We start from the raw sequence: 21,548 nt of genomic DNA on the forward strand, positions 1-21,548 counted from the left end.
ATTACAACAGAAACGTGATATTTCTATTAAATGTTGAAACAAGAGTATGATGCGCTGAAGATCATCCGAAATTTTTTATACTATCAGAAGTCAGAATGGAGTATGTTTTACAACATCGGAAACATCATTTTTCCCCTTTGAAATCCCGCGAAGTGTAGTAGGTGTAGTGGAGGTAAAGGAATTTATTGGGACAACCGAACGCCCACGAAGATAGGAAAAAATTTTTTATTAAACATTTTAAAAATATATATATGTTACTATTTCATATTTTATTACAGCTGCTTTGTAAATCTTCAAAAACTTATTTTTAATTTTTTTCAATGCACAAGTAATAACAGTATAAGGTATTTTTCCCGTTGTCCTAGCGTACCTTCGTAGTGTAGTGGTCAGAACACTGAGCCGGTATTTCAGAGGTCCGTGTTTTGATTCGGGATTCGATGAAAAATATCCAACGGCAAAGGCGTTGTATTTTTTTTTTTTTTTCATTTCTCCGGCTTCCAAAAACTCCTAATGTCTCTACAACCGATCTACTGAAGGATCGTTGACCATTTTAAATGGATTTTGATAGTTACTTCAGGGTGCGCCATAAATCAATCAGGCAAATTAAAAGACCAAACGATAAAATAAAGAAGCGGAAGAATAAATGTATGTTTAGAAAGAGTGACATCTCAACTCTTGTTAAAGCCAGTTAAAACTGTCTATTTTGGCATCTGCATATCAAAATGGCGGAATCATTTTCATTTACTGAGAAGACATTGTACCAAAAAGTTTGCTTCGAATTGGGATAATGTTATCACATTAAATTTTGTCAACAATTAGGTAAATCTGCTACCGAAACCTTACAGATCGTGACGATTTATCTATTTATTTTTAATATTAACTAATAGTTGATTTTAAGTTCAATTACTTTTCTGTCACTCTCTTTTCACTCACACTTTTCATGCCAGAATGTGAACGAAATAGCGAACGTTGATTCAGATTGACGGAGAAAGAAGTACTATTCAAGCGAAGATTACGCAAGTTAATTTTAGAGCGTGTTCTGCCTATTTCAAGCCACGTTGAACCATGACTTATTAGCGATTTGATTTTGTGGCATTCAGTGCTTCTAGCCATTAGACCTGTTTCGCCGGTTTTCTGCAAACTAGAGCCTTTCCTTCACGTTACTTTATCCTGTGAGACGTTACTCTAATTTATTACAATTAATTTAATTCAACATTACTTATCTAAGTTAAGCCAGAAGTGCTGGCTTGTGTAAACGAAGTTTGATCATTATTTCTTTGTGTTCAAATAAAAAGATCTTATACATTCTTTTTCTGTCTGACTTTTTTTTTTTTCGCAAGACTAGAAGAAAATTCTGCTAGAAATTTCTGCTAGAGGTTTTTTTTTTTTTTTTTTTTTTTTTTAAGTCGATATTGTATGCTTTCTAAGAATACAAGACTTTACAAGATGATTGCAGGGACAGATCAAGACTTTTAGAGACACTAAGTATTTAAAAGATTTTGATGTCTTCTCTCCCACGCACATAAAGATACGCCTTCTTTTTTCTCATTCCTTCTTTCTCGGTCTTGCTTTACCTGCACTATATAGAACACACAGTAGAAAATTTTTGCGATGCCCCCCTTCCTGTATTCCTAAGGATCTGTTTATGATTCCCTTTTCCCTTGGTATCCTAAGCACGTACTTATTTTGCTGAGATAATCGAGCTCTGGATGATTCGAACAGTATATGGTCATGCATCGGTGTCACGGACACAATTGTATGAATTGTATGACCGCTTTAAACGTGGCCTGAAAGCGTTGCCAGATAAACCAAAGAAAGGCCGCCCTTCACTTCAAAGTTACGCATATTTTGAGAACGCCTATAAACAGCGTTTCAGTTACCTGAAGAAACGTGAAAAAATTGTATAGACTCCTCTGGAGATTATTTTGAAGCACACGAATTTATTTTAAGGTTAGTGAGCATTTTCTTATTGAAGAAATTGTTCCGATTACTTTATTGCACACCTTGTGTCTTAAGTAATCTTATACACCCGGTCCACAAAATCCTTACTCGACCTTTATTTTCGTAACCGTTGACCATAGACATATACTTTTAAATAAAAAAAATATTTTAAATGATGTAAAGATTCATATTTTGGCATTTTTACATTTAAAACTGACAATCTGTGAAAATAATGAAATGTAACTTATATATATTCCTAATATCCCTATATTTATATATGCCTTATAAAAATAAAATGAAAAACGTTTGCTTCACCTAATACCACGAAATTAGATCGAGATATTTAATTTAAAAATTTGCCATTTTTTACGTCATTTTCAGTTTAAATTAAGGAGTCAGTTAAATAAATTAGAATAATTCGATGCTGATTTTTTCACCTTAAATGCATTAATGATACGTTTTTGTGATTTACCATTGTCTTAATTTATAACTATGCTAAGCTATACATATGCTGAGCTGAAATAATTTTCACTCAAATAATTTATAAGTTTTGAAAATCTAAAAATACATTGTTGTTGCTACCTCATGACGTTTTGTTAATTTAGAATCATAATATGATATCCATACAAAAAAATACTTAAATTAGAAATATTTTTCCTTTTCAATTACTTTAAATAATATTAGAAATTGGTCATATGAAAATATTGAAGCTTGTCACCGCTTAGAACACGAATTCTATAAGATTCTGTGAATGTTCTCCATTTTGAAAAAAAATTATATTGATTCATACTTTTTACAATAATCAGTATTGAACTGCCTATCAATTATTAATCTTTAACATCATAAACCATTTTATACGGATATTTTATGTTTACTTATGTACAAATGCAAATATTGTCTGTTTGATTTGTGTACAACCCCTGAATATGATGTTCGACTTTTAATTCCAAATACCTCAGTCAATTTTTATCCTAGTGTCAAATTTGCATTTTATTTTTTATAACGAGTGCAAAATTTTTCTAAATATAAGTAGAGTGACCGAAGGAACATATGAAATGTTAAATTTCGTAATTTTTATAAAACTAATTTTTTTTTTAAAGTTTAAACACGTCCAAATATGAACCTTTACGCCAATAACTTTGCTGCCTGCGCCGTTAGTAATGTAAAATCAAATATATTTCATTATTTTAAAGTTACGTTGAATTAACTCTGAAGCAATGGTAGTTATGACCCTTGCTTCTGTGTTTGTAGGCATTTCATGGTTTTCATGTATCATAGCTATTTAGAGTCTTTTATAATTGGACTACTAGCGTCACCCAAATAAAGACCGGATAAGGACTGTTGTAGACTTGGTATATAAGTCCTTGGATATATTTGTCTCTTGATTTAATTAACTGCTGATCACTATTGGAATAGTTTGTTAGTAAAGTTCTTACTTTACGATTTAATATATTAATCTCTGCTTACAAATAACTTACGAGGCGTATTCGGAAACTAAGTACCGTTTTGAAAAAAAAAAAAAATAGTAAAACAATTTTTTCGAATCCAATTTTATTTTTACATGAAAATACATGTCTTAAACTATTTTTCAACATAGTTTCCGCCAATGATCAAACACTTGTCATAGCGGGTGACCAGTTTTTGTATACCATCGTCAAAGAAACTTCCCGCCAGTTTCGATAACCACGACTCCACAGCATTTTTCGTGTCATCGTCAGATCCAAAGCACTTGCCACCAAGCTCGCGCTTCATGTGCAGGAACAAGTGATAGTCGGACGCCGCCAAGTCCGGGCTGTACGGCGGGTGATCGAACTGCTTCCAATGAAACTGTCGAATTAACGATTGAGTGACACCAGCAGTATGGGGCCGAGCATTGTCATGGAGCAGCACAATTCCTTTACTGAGCATTCTTTTTCGTTTGTTTTGAATGGCACGCCTTAGTTTTGTTAAAGTCTCACAATATCGTGCCGCATTAATGGTTTCACCTCTGGGAAGAAATTCAGTAAGCAAAACGCCTTTCCTATCCCAGAAGACAGTGCACATGACTTTTTGTAATGACATTGTCACTTTGAACTTTTGTTTTTTCGCAGAATGAGTGTGTCTCCACTTCATCGATTGTTGTTTAGATTCTGGTGTGAAATGACACACCCAAATTTCATCACCTGTCACAGTTTGGTTTAAAAAGTGTTCTCCCTCATCACTGTACCGCGTGAGAAATGTCAGGGCACTACCAAGTCGCTTTGTTTTGTGAACATCAGTGAGCATTTTTGGAACCCATCGGGAACACATTTTGCGATAATTCAAGCGGTCAGACACAATTTCGAACAAAACAGTACGTGAAATTTGTGGAAATGCCTCTGAGAGAGATGTCATTGTGAAGCGTCTGTTCTCATGAATTGCTTCATCAACTTTCCTTACCAAATCATCGGTGGAAGAGAAGGCCGACCACTCCGAGCCTCGGCGTGGACATTTGTTCGACCTGCATTAAACATTCTTACCCACTTTCTCACCATTCCATCACTTATCGCGTATTCACCGTAAACTTCTGTCACTTGACGATAAATTTCAGCCGGTTTAACATTTCTCGCGTTCAAAAATTTAATCACGGCACGAATCTCACAGTCAGCGGGAGAACTAATTGTCTTAAACATTATGAATGTGCACAGCAAACTGGAAACACAACATAGAGCAACCAAAATGGCGACAATTGAAAGTCAGTGAACAAGAAAGACTAGTGCGCATGCGCGGGACGCCTACCACAAGGCTGCGACGGCGCTAGAATGAAACGGTACTTAGTTTCCGAATACGCTACGTACACAGATATTATGAATACCAAACTTCAGCAAAGAAATTACTTTAAATTAGCCTATAGTTTTGACAAAGCTTATACTAGCAAATATAGCAAATTTTAGCTCATAACAAAACTCTCAGAGCCAATAAAAATTATTTTGCTTAAAAATATTTTGATATATTAAGTCATTCTAAGACTAATTCTAAAAGTCATTTTTATTTAGTTAAATTATAATAGTGCTTCCAATAAAAATAATACTTACTGAGCATCCCATACTCGGTCACCTCTGTGAAAAATATGAAGGTTACCATCTCCATCTACTACAATACCGGATACTTGACCTAGGTAGGGAAAACCGGGCCACGTTTTATCTTCTTCAACAGTTGGGACATCATCACTCTACAGATAAAAGAATATTATTATGTAGTCCTTAATTTATCTTGCTGTATTTTCCAAATATAATTTTGTGCAACAATGGTGAAAACAAAATATTTAAAATAAGAATTCTAACCTGCGAATTGAATTGTTTAGTTTTTAGGACGAATTTTGAATTAATTAGTTATTTAGTTAAACTTCTTAATTTATAAAATATTGGCATGTTCAGTTCAAATATATAATGGCTAATATATTTTGCTGAGCAAGTAATAATTTTCAAAAGCAGACGATAGTTTTTGTGATGTAGTGTCATTTGAACCAAATCATTCCCGTTCCTGTGCTCATGAGTGTAGGACGTACGTTACATGTTATGACTACAAACGAAGATGATTTTCCGCCGTTAGGCTAATCTGCAAACATGCAAATCGATACTATTAACGTCGATGCCAGTACTTCATCTGAGGAAGACTCGGCCAAAATACGCAGAATTACTACTACAGTAAACAAGAACTGGATTTAGAGTGCGATCGCATTAAGCTCACTGTGCTTGTACTCCAGCAAAGACGCGATGCAATAGACATGGATACCAGAATAACAGACATTTTTGCTGAACAACTGGTTGCTCTACGGAGGGGAATTTACTGAAATATGGGGTAAGTTAACTTTTATAACCTCTGGTTTAGTTCTCAACAGGAGCATTAGCAAAAGAAAAATTATTTCTCAAAATATTGATATATGTGCAAATATGACCAATGGTAATGAAGGTTTTAAGTTGCCGAATAAACGGTCAAACATCTCAAAGTGGAAGAGAAAAAACATTCTATGCTTCTATAAAATAAATCTGATGCCCACTAAACGTAATGAAAATAAGCGTAATCTGTGCAGTTGATGCAAAACAATGGGATACTAAAAATCCAGGTATTACTTCCATCATGGTTAAGCCAGGCACACTAACATTTGAAGATTTCCTTAGTCAACTTTCACAAACCACAGAATTCAAATTTCTTAGCAAGTTAAACGGCGAGTATCTTAAATCTTACCTTATAGGGAGATCACAGGACACTCAATGTACTATTCCAAGAAAAACACATAGAACACTATGTGTTAAATGTTAAATACAATAAACCAATCAAAGTCGTCATTCGTGGGCTAACCGCATGCGTCTGTTTTTAATTAATGTCATCCAAAATAAAATAGCAGAAAAAATTGACGTTATCACAGACTTGATACTCTTTTCAGTTGGATGGAAAAATACATACAAAAAAAATCAAATACCTCAATGGCACAACTGCCAAAAGTGGCACCGTTCTTCCGAGAACTCCTACGTTGAGCCCAAATGTGTAAAATATTCAGTGTCGCGTAGAACCACTGATTGTCTCAACAAGGAAAATAGAAGAAACAAAGTGTATTAACTTGTAATAGTACAGGACATTCGATTCTTATCGCGAATGTCCAGCATTTTCGAAGTTCAGAAACACCAAGAAAAGAAAAGATAAGACTCTCAAACCCGGCATTAGCTTTGCTTAGCTAAATGTTAAAAATTCAAAATAACAAGAAAATTATAAAAACAGAAAGTCAATGGCATCCTGAACCAGTTATTGCTGCACAAACTGTAGGTGACAATTTAATAAATGTAAGTAATACTAAAGAACATAATATGAATAAAGCCAATGGTAAAACCAACCAAGGACTAGACCTTTCTCATTAGGACTTTCTAGAAATTTTTAATTTTATGTCTGAAATTAAACAAATCTTTGGTAAAAATAAATTAATTTCTATGAACAAAGCTTTTAAGAAATTTATGCCTAAACTCAGGGCATATGTTAGTAATATTGACAAAACGTATGCTACTAAACTCAGTGGCGTAACAGCCGTAATGAGCTGAGGCCTGCAGGGCCCGAAACCTGCTTTCTTGACCGTGGGCCCCCGATTGCGTAAACATATGCCCCTGAACAAGTGATCATCTTGTCGCAGGACCTCCAGTGTTTAGTCCCCAAGCGAACTTGGTACTCATTTTATCGACCCAAATGATGGAAATCAAGGGATGAAAGGCTGAGTCGACCTTGCCCATCCCGGGAATCGATCCCGGGTCCTGCGGTGCTGCTGCGCGATGCGCTAGCCACTGTGCCACCGGGCCTCGACAAAACGTATGCATTCATTGAAATTGTTTCTGAACTTAAAGATAATGGTAATGCATAATTGTAATAATTCTCTTTAAATTGTCATATGGAAAGGAAGTGGCCTGTTCGAGAAATGCCAACAATTTAAGGAATTCATACATGAGTACAGTTCCGATATTCTTCTCCTCCAAGAACACATGCTTGGTCCGTACAACGATTTTTATGCTCCAAATTATGTTACTCAGCGACTGGGATCAGGAAGTCCCGCCATTGGTGGAAAAGCCCGGAAAGATCTCCTAATTTTAGTAAAACGCTCCATTGCTCACTACCCCATAAGATAAGACGTAGAGGATGTAGAGGCACTAGCTATTACAGTCACATCACATAATACACGTAAATTCACTGTTATCTCCACCTATATCCCATCCAGAAACTAAGTCGGAGATGTATATCACGATATGCGTACTCTATCGAACATAAACAATCGTATCATTATAGCTGGAGATTTTAATGCATGCGCCACAGATCCTGGAACTACATTAACTCTAAATACAGTAACCTAATATATGATTTTGCCCAAAACGCTAACATAGCTGTTGCAGCTCCAAATGACCCAACACTCTATAGTACTGGTAATCCGGGCATTTTGGATTATTTTCGTACTCATAAATATTCTACCTCCAATTTATACTGACAGCATACGCAAGCTTTCTTCCGACCATAACCTTTGCGGAATTTAATATCATTAACTACAGTATACCACTCAAAAGAGCCCTTATTACGAACTGGAATGGATTTTCCGAAGCTCTAAGCAATACACAGCACACATTACCCACGATATGTACGAGGAATGAATTAGATGCTTACACTGAAACTGAGAAAGCTGAGTTACTAGCTGATAAGTATGCTTCTCCGTTTGGCATTAACAACATCTCTCATCCTAAGATAGAACATTTCGTTCTCTGGTAGTCATCCAATTCTTAACACGAACATCATCCTCATCGGATATGTCATTAGAAGAAGTTTTATTGAGAAACGGAAAACCAGAAAATGCCCAGGCCTAGATAATATTAGCATGAAGATGCTCAAAGAAATGGGCATTTTTGTGTTATTCAAGTTTATGAAAATCATCAGTGCTGTTTTCAAAGTCAGTATTTTCCGGAGCAATGGAAAACGGCGATAATACCGCCAGACTTGAAGCCTGGAAAGCAGCCCCCCCCAAAAAAAAAACGCTATCACCTTGTAGAGTCATTAGGTTATTTTGAAGCAAGAGATGTGAAAAATAAGCAATGCTATAGCCAAGACTCGAGCCTGGACCTCTCGAATACGCCCCGAGTATGCTACCATTACACCACGAAGGCATGCTGGAAGGATGGAGAAAATAATTTATATACTCCCCCTTTTAAGCCGACCAGACGGTATAGTGGTTAGGGGAGCCGACTGCAATACCAGAGGCCCCGGGTTTGAATCCCGGAGAAGGTATGGGTATCCCGGATATTTAACCGACAGCACGTTTAGCTAACAAATCGTACATGTAGACAAAAAACATGCGACAGTGTTTTAGTAAAATTCATCCATATTCATCTGAAGAAGAGGCTGTTTCCAGGAAACCCATCGAGAAGGTTTCTGAATAAGTACCACATTTTTTATTTTATTTATTTAACGCTAAAGAAACTACGGATTTTAAAATCATACAAAAAATCAACTTTCTGTAGTAGATTTTGAAATCAGTTTCGATAGTAATTAGACATAGGTCTCTGTACTATTTCGGTTTGGTTTATTTCATTATGGCAAAGTACTCGAGCCTAAGAGCAAATGATGCCTTCGTGGAGGACAATCTAAGGGAAATGACTTGCATACACATTACACATGAGGAAAACCACGAAAACGCAGCCAGCCCGTTCTCGAGATTCGAGCCCCCCCCCTTTCAACTGGACTGCCAGTGTTCAGCGACTGCACCGCTTGACCGTTGTTGAATCCAGTTTCTATGTTACAGAAGTGGGGAGGAAATTTTCAGCGTTTCGAAGAGAGAAACGTTTTCATGCGAAAAGAAATAAGTGGAGAAAGCGGAAACAAATGTAACGTGATTTATTGCGGAAAATAATAATAAAATGTGAAAAAGCTAAGGTATTACAATTTTTGAAAGCGTTTTTTTTTTTTTTTTTTTTTTTTGTCATTAAGTGCCGAATTGTGATTAGCTATCAACAGCTGTTTTATTTCTCGCTTCAAGCATATAAATCATGATCTCTCACGAGAAATTTCAACACTTTTTCAGTTCGCGAGATATTTGCCTATAAAATAAAATTATTAGATTTATACACCCTGTATTTTTTACAATTCATTATTTTTGGTTTGTCAGAAGAGTGGTAGCTGCAAAATGGTGCCATTATTATTATTATTATTATTTTTTAACAAATTACTCTGTTTTAGCAGCAAACACATAATGGATATAAAAGTAAAGCAAACAGATTTTTTTTTTTTTTTTTTTTTTTTTTTTTTTTTTTTGGTTTTGTTTTTTGTAAAATATCCATAAATACCGTTTGAAAATCTTTAATGTCAAAAATCCTGTATCATAGTGTTTCTAATAATTTCCTCAATACGGTGCGTTATATTTTCATCGGTAACACATGCCTCGTATTGCACTGAATTCATCATAAATAGCTCTGGCTTTACATTTCATTGAATTCATCATAAGTAACTCTAACCTGATATTTCATTAAAAACTTCATAACGTAATACTTAAAAACCTTATTTACACAACGCCACTAGATAATTACATTTTATCGGCTTACAAGTATGTTTTGATCTCACAAACATTGTCGCCATTTGTTACACAGGTTTCATTTTCGGGTGATGGAAATTGCAGATTCACTTCTAATTTTTCATATATTCATCACGATAAGTCCAAAGAGGCAAACTGCCCAGATGGACTATTCCTTTCGTTTTGGCATTTTGCGTTGATTCACTATAAATGTCGGTTCACTTTTCAAACTGTTGCCACCAAATATTAGAGCCCTATATTGTATTTAAAGAAATTATATAATGAAGAATTTGCATAAATGTATATATGTTTCTCACAGTGTGATAAAACAACGGTGCCTAGAGCTATCAAATTTTGAATATTGAACGTTTCCATCCGAATATGGGCATCTGGAAGCCCAAATTTGGAATTTGGAATTTGTTTTATTATCTATTTCATATTTTGTAAAACTTTAACGAATTTTTGATTAACAAACTCAACGATTTCAAAGCGACCAATCGCAACATTGTACGGGAGGGAAAAAAAAAATTTCTCCAGCGCGCTAGACTATGTATCGAAAATTGTAAAGATGTGCTCATTTTAAAACTATTTTGCGATATTGCTGTTGAATTGAATTTTATGGTTTAAGTGCGAAGAACATGATATTTAATAAAAAAAAGGAAACACACAAACCGTTAAAAAAGCGCCCCTTTAGACGTAATATAAAATGTGAAAGCTTTCAGATTTTTTTTTTCTTGGTTTAGAACCAAAATTGTTTACAGTATATTTTTTTTTGGGGGGGGGGTCCTTTTATGCAAAATCTGCCAACTAAATCAATTTCCATTGAGAGAGGATTTTCTGCCACGGAGAGAGATGAGGCCTTTCAAAAATGTTCCTCTTGCCATCATAAAAGACTTTCAGATATTAAAAATAATCCTAGCATTCTAGTCTTGTTACCTTCATCTCTCTATTGGTTACAAATTTTTCGGATTCTCCGCAGATTCAATATTCAGGTTATTTTTGCAATAATAACTAAAATTCCTTGATCAGTTCTTAAAAATCTCATCAATGGTTTTAATTCATGTGCAATTTTAGATTATCATGTCAATGTGATTTGACACATATCAACCAAACTGAAAGGGCTTTGAAAATTCTTATCGGGGAACTGTATGTTCGAAAACGAGAAATAAGTAAAATTTTGATAGCTAATCACAATTGCGCACTTGACAATTTGAATTTGATTTTACAAAAATTATCCATAAGATGGCTTCAGTTAGTAGCTTAGAGATTCTTTCAAACTTTCCAATTTAACAAAAATTTGCAATCTTTAGTTAATGACATTAATTTTTTTAACGTTTCGAAATTTCTGATAGATTAGTTTTTTTTCCTGTTCCATCACTAGTTATTTTACTCGACAGATCAAGTTATATTTGTTTTCGCTTTGCTCCGCTCATACTTTCTACAGGTCCCACCAGCGGCCGAGCGGTAAAGTCGCTGAACACTGGTAGTTCGGTCCGAGGTTCTTATCCCGCGAACGGGCTGGCTGCATGGGTGTTTTCGTGGTTTTCCCCATGTGTAACGTGTATACGAGCCAGTTTCCCTTAGAAAGTCCTCCACGAAAGGCATCCCTCCTCTTAGGCAGATAGCCCTAGTGTGCTTTGCCATAATTAAATACACCACCACCACACCACACCATACTTTCTACAGAAAATCGTTATACAGACCTATGTCTCATTAGACAACCAAGATAGGGTTGCTTTTGCGTCTAATTTTAAAATCCATAGTCTCTTTAAAATTAAATAAAGTAAAAAATATACTACTTATTCAGAAAGCTTCTTGGAAACTACACTGAAAACAGCTTGTTTTACAGATAAATATGAAAAAATTTTACTAAAACATTGTAGCATTTTTTTGTTTTGTTTTTGTTTATATGTACGCGTTGTCACCTAAAAGTGCTGTCGGCTAAATATTTTGTAGCCTAAATGTCTGTGTAGGTAAAATGGCCTTTTGGCTTAATTTCCCTGTCAATTAAGTATCCTGTCGGTTAAATGTCCGTGTCACCTAAATGGCCCGTCGGCTAATTGTCCTGTTGGCTAAATTTCCGTGTCGGCTAAAGGTTCGTATCAGTTAAATGTCCTGTCGGCTAACTGTCCATATCGGCTAAATGTTCCTGTCGGCTAACTCTTCGTGTCGGTTAAATGTCCCCGTCGGCTAATTGTTCATGTCTGTTAACTGTCCTGTCGGCTAACTGTCCGTGTCTGCTAAATGTACGTGTCAGCTAAGTGTATACTGTTGGCTAACTGCTGACGACTAAGTGTCCGCGACCGGTATGAGGTTACGCGTGTAAAACTAATCTCAATAAACTACAGATATTACAAAAAACAACCAACCCTCAAGCAAATAACAGCGAGTGGGTAGTTATATGCAACACTGCAATCCAGTTTTCTGCAATGCCCCTGTCGGCTAGTGCCCTGTTGGCTAAATGTCGCTGTAGGTTGACTGTCCGTGTCGGCTAAATATCCTGTCGGCTAAGTGTTCGTGACCTTTATGAGGTTACGCGTGTAAAACTAACCTAAAAAAACTACAAATATAAAACACAAACCTCAGGCATTTAGAAACATAGAACGTGTGTATAATGAACGCATCCCACAAATGAATTGTGATTTCCCCGATAACGTGAATTGAAAAAGATCTGTAGGCAGCGCTCCTTTATTTAGATTAATATAATTTTGTCTACATATTTTTATTACCTGATCTAATAATTGCTTATGTAGTCGCTGCTACTTCAGTTCACCTATATAGCGCTTACTGTTATTCTTATTTTAGACTCCTTATTTTTATTTTTAGGCTTTTAGTTTTTATACTAAATTATGTTAGGCTCTGAAATTAGTCCGACCCACTGTCACCCCATCCGCTAATTCAAAGGTATTAATTTGTTAGCTCCGTACTTCCAGCCAATAGGAAACTCTTGTTCCCGATGTTACTGCTACGCTACCACAGCTCCTCCCACCTGGTTTAACCCACCGAGTTAGTAAAAAGAGGTAAACTCCGGTCGTAGTACCATTAGCTGGTACTAAGACCGGAGTTTATCATCATTTTACTAACTCTCTCGTACTTTCCGACTTGATTTAACGTTTTCACTACATCTGGAGTAATTTATTGCTTTAGTATCATCATCTCAATGTTACCATAAATTTCTATCAATTAATCACTTTAATATATGATCGGACTTTATCCTGGCGCCTGAAACATGTGATATGGTCACTTAAGTCATTTAAAACAAAGTATGACAAGAAACACTGGCTTCCTAAATATCTCAACAAAACTCTCGATGTCCGAATTATTATGCCAGTTGCTGCTGAACAACACTCTTTGAATAAATTATTTTATTACAAAGAATTATATTCTGAAGATATTTATTTTGTTATAAGAAAGGCTTAATAGAGAAAAATTATATATTATTAGAAAAACATTCGGAGTCTATGCTTTAGTATTTAGTTTAAGATTTATGCAAATGAATTTCAGACATACAAGTTCCGATAACACATGTGAACCACTGGAGAAAATGGGAAAAAAAAAAAAAAAAAAAAGGCTGAAAGTTTCAGTTTTTAAATTATGTCAAAAGGGACGTTTATTTAACGTTTTGTGTATTACCTTTATTTATTAAATATTATTTTCTTCGCACTTAAACCATAAAATTAAGTTCAACAGCAATATCGCAAAATAATTTTAAAATGAGCGTATCTTTAAAATTTCCGATACACAGTTATGCGTTGGAGATAAAAAGGTTCCCCTCCCCCCGGGCAGAGTGTTGCTATTGGTCGCTTTTTTAAGTCCTTGAGTTTGTTAATCAAAAATTCGTTAAAGTTTTACAAAACATGAAACCGATAATAAAACAAATTCCAAATTTCAAATATGGGCTTCCACATGCCCATATCCTCAGTATGATTACGTCATTCAAAATTCGATGGCTCTATGTACCGTTGTTTTATCACAATGCGAAAAATATAGGTAAACTTATGCAGATTCTAGATTATTTAATTTCTTTAAATATAATACAGGGCGATAATATTCGGTGGCAACAATTTGAAAAGTGAATCGGACATTTATAGTGAACCAACGCAAAATACCAAAACGGATATAATAGTTCTTATGGACAAATTGCTCTTTTGGACTAAAAAAAAAAAAAAAAAAAAAAAAAAAACTTGGGCATTCAGAATATCACTTGTAATTCGTATTAAATGAATTGGTTTTATTTTTTCATTAATACCTTTTTCCACGTTCGCTCTTCTGAAGTATTTTGTTCTCTTTATGTTAACAGATTCATGGATAACACGCCTAAAACTCGTATCATTTCTATAAAATATTTAATTAATGATGTCCTACATTTTACCACCATGTGCGCCATTTTTATATTATTTCTCTCCTTTACTTTTTCTGATTCACAGAACTGTAAATACAACCTTAAGAAGTGTTTATTCAGTTGCACATTTGGCTTCTTTGCTACAGAAAATTACTTTTTATAGTTTCTAAGGATGTTTCTCTTCTTTAATTCCAAATACTACACTACTTTTGCATTAGTGATTACACAAAAATTAAAAGAAAAAATTAGAAATGTTAATAAAATCAAAGTCATTGTTTTTTGTCATCATTGTTAATTTGATTGATTTGTAGTAACTAGTTAGTAATGACGTAACACACAATTTTTATGGCATATTATTACCATTACAGTATTGTGCAAAACTGTATAATACGTTTTCTTTAGACATTTATATCACATTATGTAAAGACACATCTGTATACGATTTTATCTCATTCGCGAAAGACTACATTTCTATAAAAATTTCTTCCATAATACATAGAACATAACTCTTATCTAAAATTCTCTGAATATGCCATTGCTTCCTAATGGGCAAGTACTACTTTTAGATATAGATTGTAACTAATATTTCGTTTCCGTTCTTCGTCCCAACAATTCTTATCTAAAATTCTTTGATTACGTCATTACTTCGTAATGGACAACTACTATTTTTAGATGTACATTGTAACTAAAATTTCATTCTCACTCTCGTTCCCCAAAAACGTTAAGTAATCAGTAATTTTAGAAAACATTGATATGTTCAAATACTTTTATTTTTCAATATTTATTAATTTACACTATTATCATACGAAAATTATTAGCTATCTGTAGCTCAAAGAACTATCTATAGTTGCAAGATTATGTGAATATTTATTTTCTGTTTACATAAATAATTCAAACACGAATAGATGTTATTAAAATTTGAATATCAGATTTCTAACAACTGATTATATTCGCAGTTGCTTCAGTACATGTTAAAAAATATATGCCATAAAATTTCTTCTTTTCATTATGTCCATAATTTTTGCTAGCTAGTGAAATTTCTGATCACAGTATTTAATTCAAATTAGCGCACGATTTAATAATAAACTTCATAAATTTGAATGATGTGTATATGTTTTTTAATCATTAATTTTATAAAAATGCCGTATAAACTAAATGTTCAATTCCTCATGGTTGCTTTCTCGAATATCTTTGCTAAAATATTAATTACACAGGATTTTTTAACAGTTAAAACAGCTGTTAATCTTTCTCCGTGCATCTGCAGTTACAGTTAATATTCTAAAGCTATTATGCATATTTAAAAAAGGGAACAATACCTTGTCATCCAGATTTACTCCATCTATGATGTAATCGTCAGTTTCAGATGCTGAAGTGATAAAAGAAAAGTAAAGTACTACCAACTTTAGAAACAGCAGTGTTTTCAAAACCGCCATTGTCCTGGCGATTCTACGTCAGTAAAATCGTCTGCACTCTAACAGAGACTGCGCAATGCATTTTCGTGCTTAAATGTTGCTATGGTTACGTTTCGAGTAACCAGCGGGCTTTCGCGCATGGGATTTTGATATTTATTTTTTTTATTTTACCTGCCATTTATTCTTCTCCTTGTCAACTGAATCCGCTACTATGCAGTGTTTCATAACAATAATCGGACTTAAGGCCTTGGGAATTGATGAATTTCATCGAAATAATGGAATATATAGTAAATATTAAAAAAAAATCAATAAATGAACGTTAACTCGTACATATGATACTAGAGACATAGTTTATCAATTAAAGAACTGCTGCAAATGTTATAGAAAAAAATCAGTTGGGTATGATATAAATTAAATGTGTTTTAAATTACATTGGTTGTTTATAGGTAATTTTAAAAAGCATAAATATTAACATTATTAAGACTTGATTCAAGACGCTAAGTTTAAATTTGAAGAAGCAAATAAGTAAATGAAGGTCTGTTGTCATGTCGAAAAGCAACACTCTGAAAACGGAATATTACTCGTGTTGTGTGAACAATAAATAAAAGATTTCACATTTCACACAATGGCAACACTTGCAAGATCAAACGCGTGATAAGATATGACAGCATAACATAAAGGATTCTCATAAAGTAATTTAGCAGTATAATATACACAATTTATTAATAATAGTCATAACATGTTAATAAAGTAATTTAACAATATAATAGACATTAGCTGTATAGCATTATTTAGCAGTATAATAGACATTAACTGTATAACATAGACATTAACAAAAATAATTCTTACAGAAGTAATCGGACCCTTTCCGTTCCATCAAATAAAAATTGAAAAAAAAAAAGTTTGAAAAAATTTTTTGTGACAATATCTTTTTGACTGGGATTCAATTAGATACTTTCCCGTATTAGTCCTTAGTTTGCTCCACTAATTTTGTATCTATGATCTCATTCAGTGTTTTAAAGAAACAGCCTATGATTTCATTTAGTGTTTTAAAGAAACAGCTTATCATCAAACTAATTTCCCATTTCACGACAAATATGTTCGCATAGTTTAAATCTGAATTTTGAGAAGGCGTTTTGATTGTTTCTGTATAACTACACAGCAACCCTGTGACCATTACACGTAAATTAAGAATAACTGTTAAAAATGTTTTCAATAGTTATTAATAATATAAAACCTTTCCTACCTTTTCCTTTATTCATGCTGCACATACTGTCTCTGGCTAAATATTTATGCAAATTCAAAATTCTACGAAAGAGAATTTAGAAGCTAATTAGGTTAAGTGAAATTCATGCCAAACGGAGTCAAAACTGCCATGTTACTTGGAAGAATTTAGCGCCAGTCTTTATTTTTCGTAAGTAGCAGCTTTTACATTTATGTTTAGATTATTACTAATTTTTTATAGATTTTAGAATGAGTAAATGGAAAAACAGGTGTCTTGTCTGAGGGAAATACAAGGTCAAATTAAGACGTTTGGAGGCTCTAATCACTTTTAAAATATTTTGGTGTCCCCCACTGTGCATTTTATGCTTGTTCCTCCTATTTTTTCTTTCTTGGTCTTGGTTTGGTCTACTATACAATGTAGCTGTGCCATACATTCCATGGTAAAAGCGACAATGTGAATTTTTTTAGATGCGTCCTATACTTCAGTTCCTAAGTACTTTTTTTGTAGTGACCTCTCCCCCTAATACCCTAAGCTGATTTTAGTTAATGGCTGATCTAGCTGTGGGAAATTCATTTTTCATATATTGTTTTACTGTAAGGCAGGTCGAGATGTTTATCTACATTTTAAGTTACATTCTACCTTTAGTTATAACCCACTAGGAATGGACTCATAAATTTTAGTTAGATTAATTTTTTAAAAATTTAGAGATAAATTTCTTTGAATCCGTGTTTGTGTGCGAGTTAACTGTAATAAAAGCAATAACTTGCAGTCAGTAACAAGCAAGACCAATCCCAGAGAATATCCGACCGGTGCAGTCGACCGAGCAGCAGAATTCAAGGGTGGAGAAAATTTTAGAATTTAGGAAGAAACAGGAGGCAGAATTTAGAAATCAGAGTTTGTACCAAAAACCTAACACCCTCGCTGGTAAAAAGTAACTCTGAACGTAAGTAGGCTAAGTTTAAAGAAGAGTTCAGTAACAGAGTTATAAAATCAGCTTCGCATATTCATAGCAATACGCTTAGACATCTTGATAGATTTTATAATTATTTTTCAGGTTAAGTTTTATTGCTAATGATTCTAAAATTCTTTTCGAAATGTTAGTATGTTTTAATGATCTATCTACACAGTGTGTTCACACATTTTTGTAACGATTTTGATTTTTTATGATTGATTTTTAATTAATTTTAAAATACAAACATGACTGGTATCAGATTCAAATAAGGTCTAACTATTGTTTGCGGCATTAAAATTATTCTTTTCTTTAAAATGTCGCTGAAAAATAAACAAAGGATCGAAGGCTATATTTTTCTGTTCGAAGAGAAATACCAGTAATAACCATAAAACGTCTCTAATTATGATGTCTCTAATTAGTAAGGTTTGATGAGTCAGTGTCGGCCATAGTCACAGAGATACGATTTGCCCAGCCAGCAAATGTCTGCCGGTGTATATACACTGAGCTCTAAGGGCTTTCAAGTGGATCACTATGGTCGTTACACTATGGTTATTACGCACTCTGCCCTGTACATTATTACGCATTCATCTATTACAGTTATTACAGCTATTATTAATTTTATCTATTACAGTCTCTTTGTAGTCTGGAACCATTGGGGACAGTAATTGTCATTAGGCTTTTTGAGCCTGTACTGGGCTCTGAGGGTGCATGAAAAGAAGAGCTGGTCAGGGTCACCTACCTACCTCACCACATTCGCAGGTGTCATTATCTACGAATCCAAAGCGAAATTTGTACGTGAGGAATGGGGTGTGTCCCGTTAGAAACTGCGTCATAAAATAAGTGTGGGATTGTGTATCGGTCTTGACTTTTGGGATAAACTTAAAGACCCGTGGTGTCTTGAGCCCATCTCTGTTGCCACTGAGACAATAATTGTTCTTGCGTCTGTCTTTTGATGAAAGAGATCGACTTTAATGTGCTTTCCTCATTAGCGACAGTGAAGCTCGCTGCCTCTTTTGCCGCAGCATCAGCCAGCTCGTTGCCTGATATAACAGTATGAGCCAGCACCCAGCTGAGACTTGGGGCGTGCTCCTAATTGAATTGTAACAGCTGCCGCCTAATTTCTTGATCTAGTGGGCTGCGTGATCTCTCGTTAGCTATGGCCGCCAGACTGGAGGCCGAGTCAGAGTAGATCTGTGTGGGAGCTCCTTCAAATTCTGCGCTATACTTCAGAGCAACACTGATGGCCAGCAGTTCAAGCTGATATACAGAGTTGTAGTGTGCCAGTCTCCTTTTCCATACATGCATCCCTTCCCCGTCTGAGACGTAGCAGAATGCGCAGCCGGTTCCTGCCGATGTCTTAGAACCATCGGTAAAGAGACCGGTAGGCTGTATGTCTTGAGTTGCTCTCGAAATGGTGATAAATGTTTCGATGTTGTTTTCCGCCGGGTGACAGGGGATAACTGGCCTATGCTCTTCATATTCTTCATGGTTATAAGTCTGGCGCCATAGCGTATGTTGTCGTCGCAGTCTTGTGACCTTTCTTATTGCAGTCTCACTCTCTATGACCAAATCGAGGGGGGTGTACCTGCTAGTACTTGTAGGGCTGCTGTGGGGGAAGTTTTATAAACTTTGCAAATCATTAGCAGTTGTTGCCGCTGTATAGTATTCAGTTTGCGTCGCACGTTGGTGTTACGACGTGTACCCCATACTATTTGCCACAAGGTAAAAGCCACAGTTTTAAAATAGAGTACATCATTCAACACACGGCTTTCACGTTATTTTCGAGTATCCCGTGATTCCAGGGTTATGGCATTTAAAGATGCCATCGCCTTTTCGATGTCTTCACTTCCGTCGGTTGAGAACTTCGGCTTAATTGTTTTGATCATTTCACTGGTCATGCTCTTTGATCATTCATATCAGTTGTCATGAGAATTCAGTCCGTTGTGAGTTTATTGATAGTCACATAAAACGAGTATTGTTCACGCAGTGCTAGCATAACTACAGAAAAAGACATCTTACTGATGAGGTAATATAATTTTTAGAACTACCCGAAATTCTTAATTCGACGTCATCTTTGAAACTTTAAATTTCTTTCGTTCTGTTTAGACTTATTAAACTACTTTATATTGTACACAAAGAACTTATATCTTCTTGCATGAATTAAGCAAAGCTGACTGAAAACGTTGGGAGCTGTAAGAAATCTCTATTTTTATAAAACGATAAATATGTCAGTCCATCGCATAGCGTAGGAGTCCCAAACCGTTTTGTCCGTAAGAGCACAATCTAAAAAAATCTGTTGGACGGCGGGCGCCATTTACTTTTCAAAGATGAATTTATAGTTGGGTAGAATTAATATATACACATAAAAAAAGAGATCGGTAGCATTTCACATTGTGCTGGATGAAATTTCTATTTCATTAAAAATGTGAAAGTTTTCACATAGTTTATTGAAAACTAAAACATTTTTTTGGGGGATTGCACAGCGGCGAGCGCCATGGTGCACGGGAGCATAGGGTTGGAAACCCCTGGCATAGTGCATAGACTAATAGGCCCTGAACTTTAAAGTTCGGAATATATATTAGTGACCGCATGAAGATATGCACTTTGAAACGAAATTCTCATAATTGGGTTATTTTTTAATTGTTGCAAAGAATTTTTGCACATCTCATCGCTTAATGAAGAAACCAAATATCTGAAAATTTTACTGTTTTCACTATCGGATATGTCGGTAAGAAGTCTTTTAACTCAAGTAACTGAAGTTTAATGTTATTAATTTTTCGAAAATTATTCGATTTTGTTTTCGATCATTCCTCGTCCATTGTTTTAAAATTTCAGCATCTGAAAATTGGTTTGTTATAAACTTTTGTAAATTTTTATAGATTAAAAAACAAATCCTTTGTCTTCTTTAAAAAATAACAATAAAAGTATTAATTAGGCGATTTCCTATGATTTTTACTTCCTTGTACAAAATAAAGGAAGTATTGTAATCACGAAAAATTTCGGGTATCATATTTCAAAGAAAATATCCATTTTGAACGTTATCGAATGCAATTTAACGCTACTTTTGCATGGCATCTGTAGCTAAGGACAGCATAAAAGACTCTTTTTCCCAAAATGGATTATAAAAGGAATCAGAAGAGATTTTTTTCGTAACGTCTGTACGTACGTATGTATGAATTTCGCATAACTCAAAAACGAGCAGCATCAGAATTTTAAAATGTTGTGTATGGGACTGCTATAACATGTAATTACGCACCTCCCTTTGTGGTTTAAATCGGCCGCTGAAAAATGTACGGCACAGCTTGATAGTTAAACATCATTTATTTTTGGATTACGAATTTCTTAGCACATTTCTTCAAAACTGGTAGAAGACCAGGGGTCCTAAACGGGCTCCATTGTTTAAAACATGCCATTATATCTAGCCAGCAGAGGCTAAGCGACGCGTTGTCTGCAGGAAGGCGAAGTGGCGAAAAATGAGAGAGACTACTCAGATACTTTGTTAATAGGCCAGCGTCAACGGGAACTCTATTCCGCTATTGCTGGCACCTCAAGGTAACCCGAAACCTCTTGTGGGATACAACAAATGAAATCATCCGATTAGGAATTGCATGTAAGAGAAGATGTGGCCC

At 34.8% G+C, this 21,548-nt stretch overlaps 1 protein-coding gene across 1 annotated transcript in view; it reads right to left on the reverse strand.

The window, feature by feature from the left end:
• Positions 1-15,804, reverse strand: part of LOC118194459 (peptidyl-alpha-hydroxyglycine alpha-amidating lyase 2-like) — a 58,192-nt gene extending 42,388 nt beyond the window's left edge. The window contains exons 1-2 of the mRNA XM_035365612.2: positions 15,647-15,804; positions 4,995-5,131 (exon numbers count right to left, since the gene is read on the reverse strand). Coding sequence (XP_035221503.1) covers positions 4,995-5,131; positions 15,647-15,763 — 254 coding nt within the window. The 5' untranslated portion in view covers positions 15,764-15,804. The remainder of the gene's footprint in view (positions 1-4,994; positions 5,132-15,646) is intronic.
• Positions 15,805-21,548: the final 5,744 nt, after the last annotated feature.

Source organism: Stegodyphus dumicola, chromosome 9, assembly GCF_044657685.1.
Source record: "Stegodyphus dumicola isolate Sdum_Otavi_A_Nest chromosome 9, ASM4465768v1".
Classification (NCBI taxonomy): Eukaryota; Metazoa; Arthropoda; class Arachnida; order Araneae; family Eresidae; genus Stegodyphus; species Stegodyphus dumicola.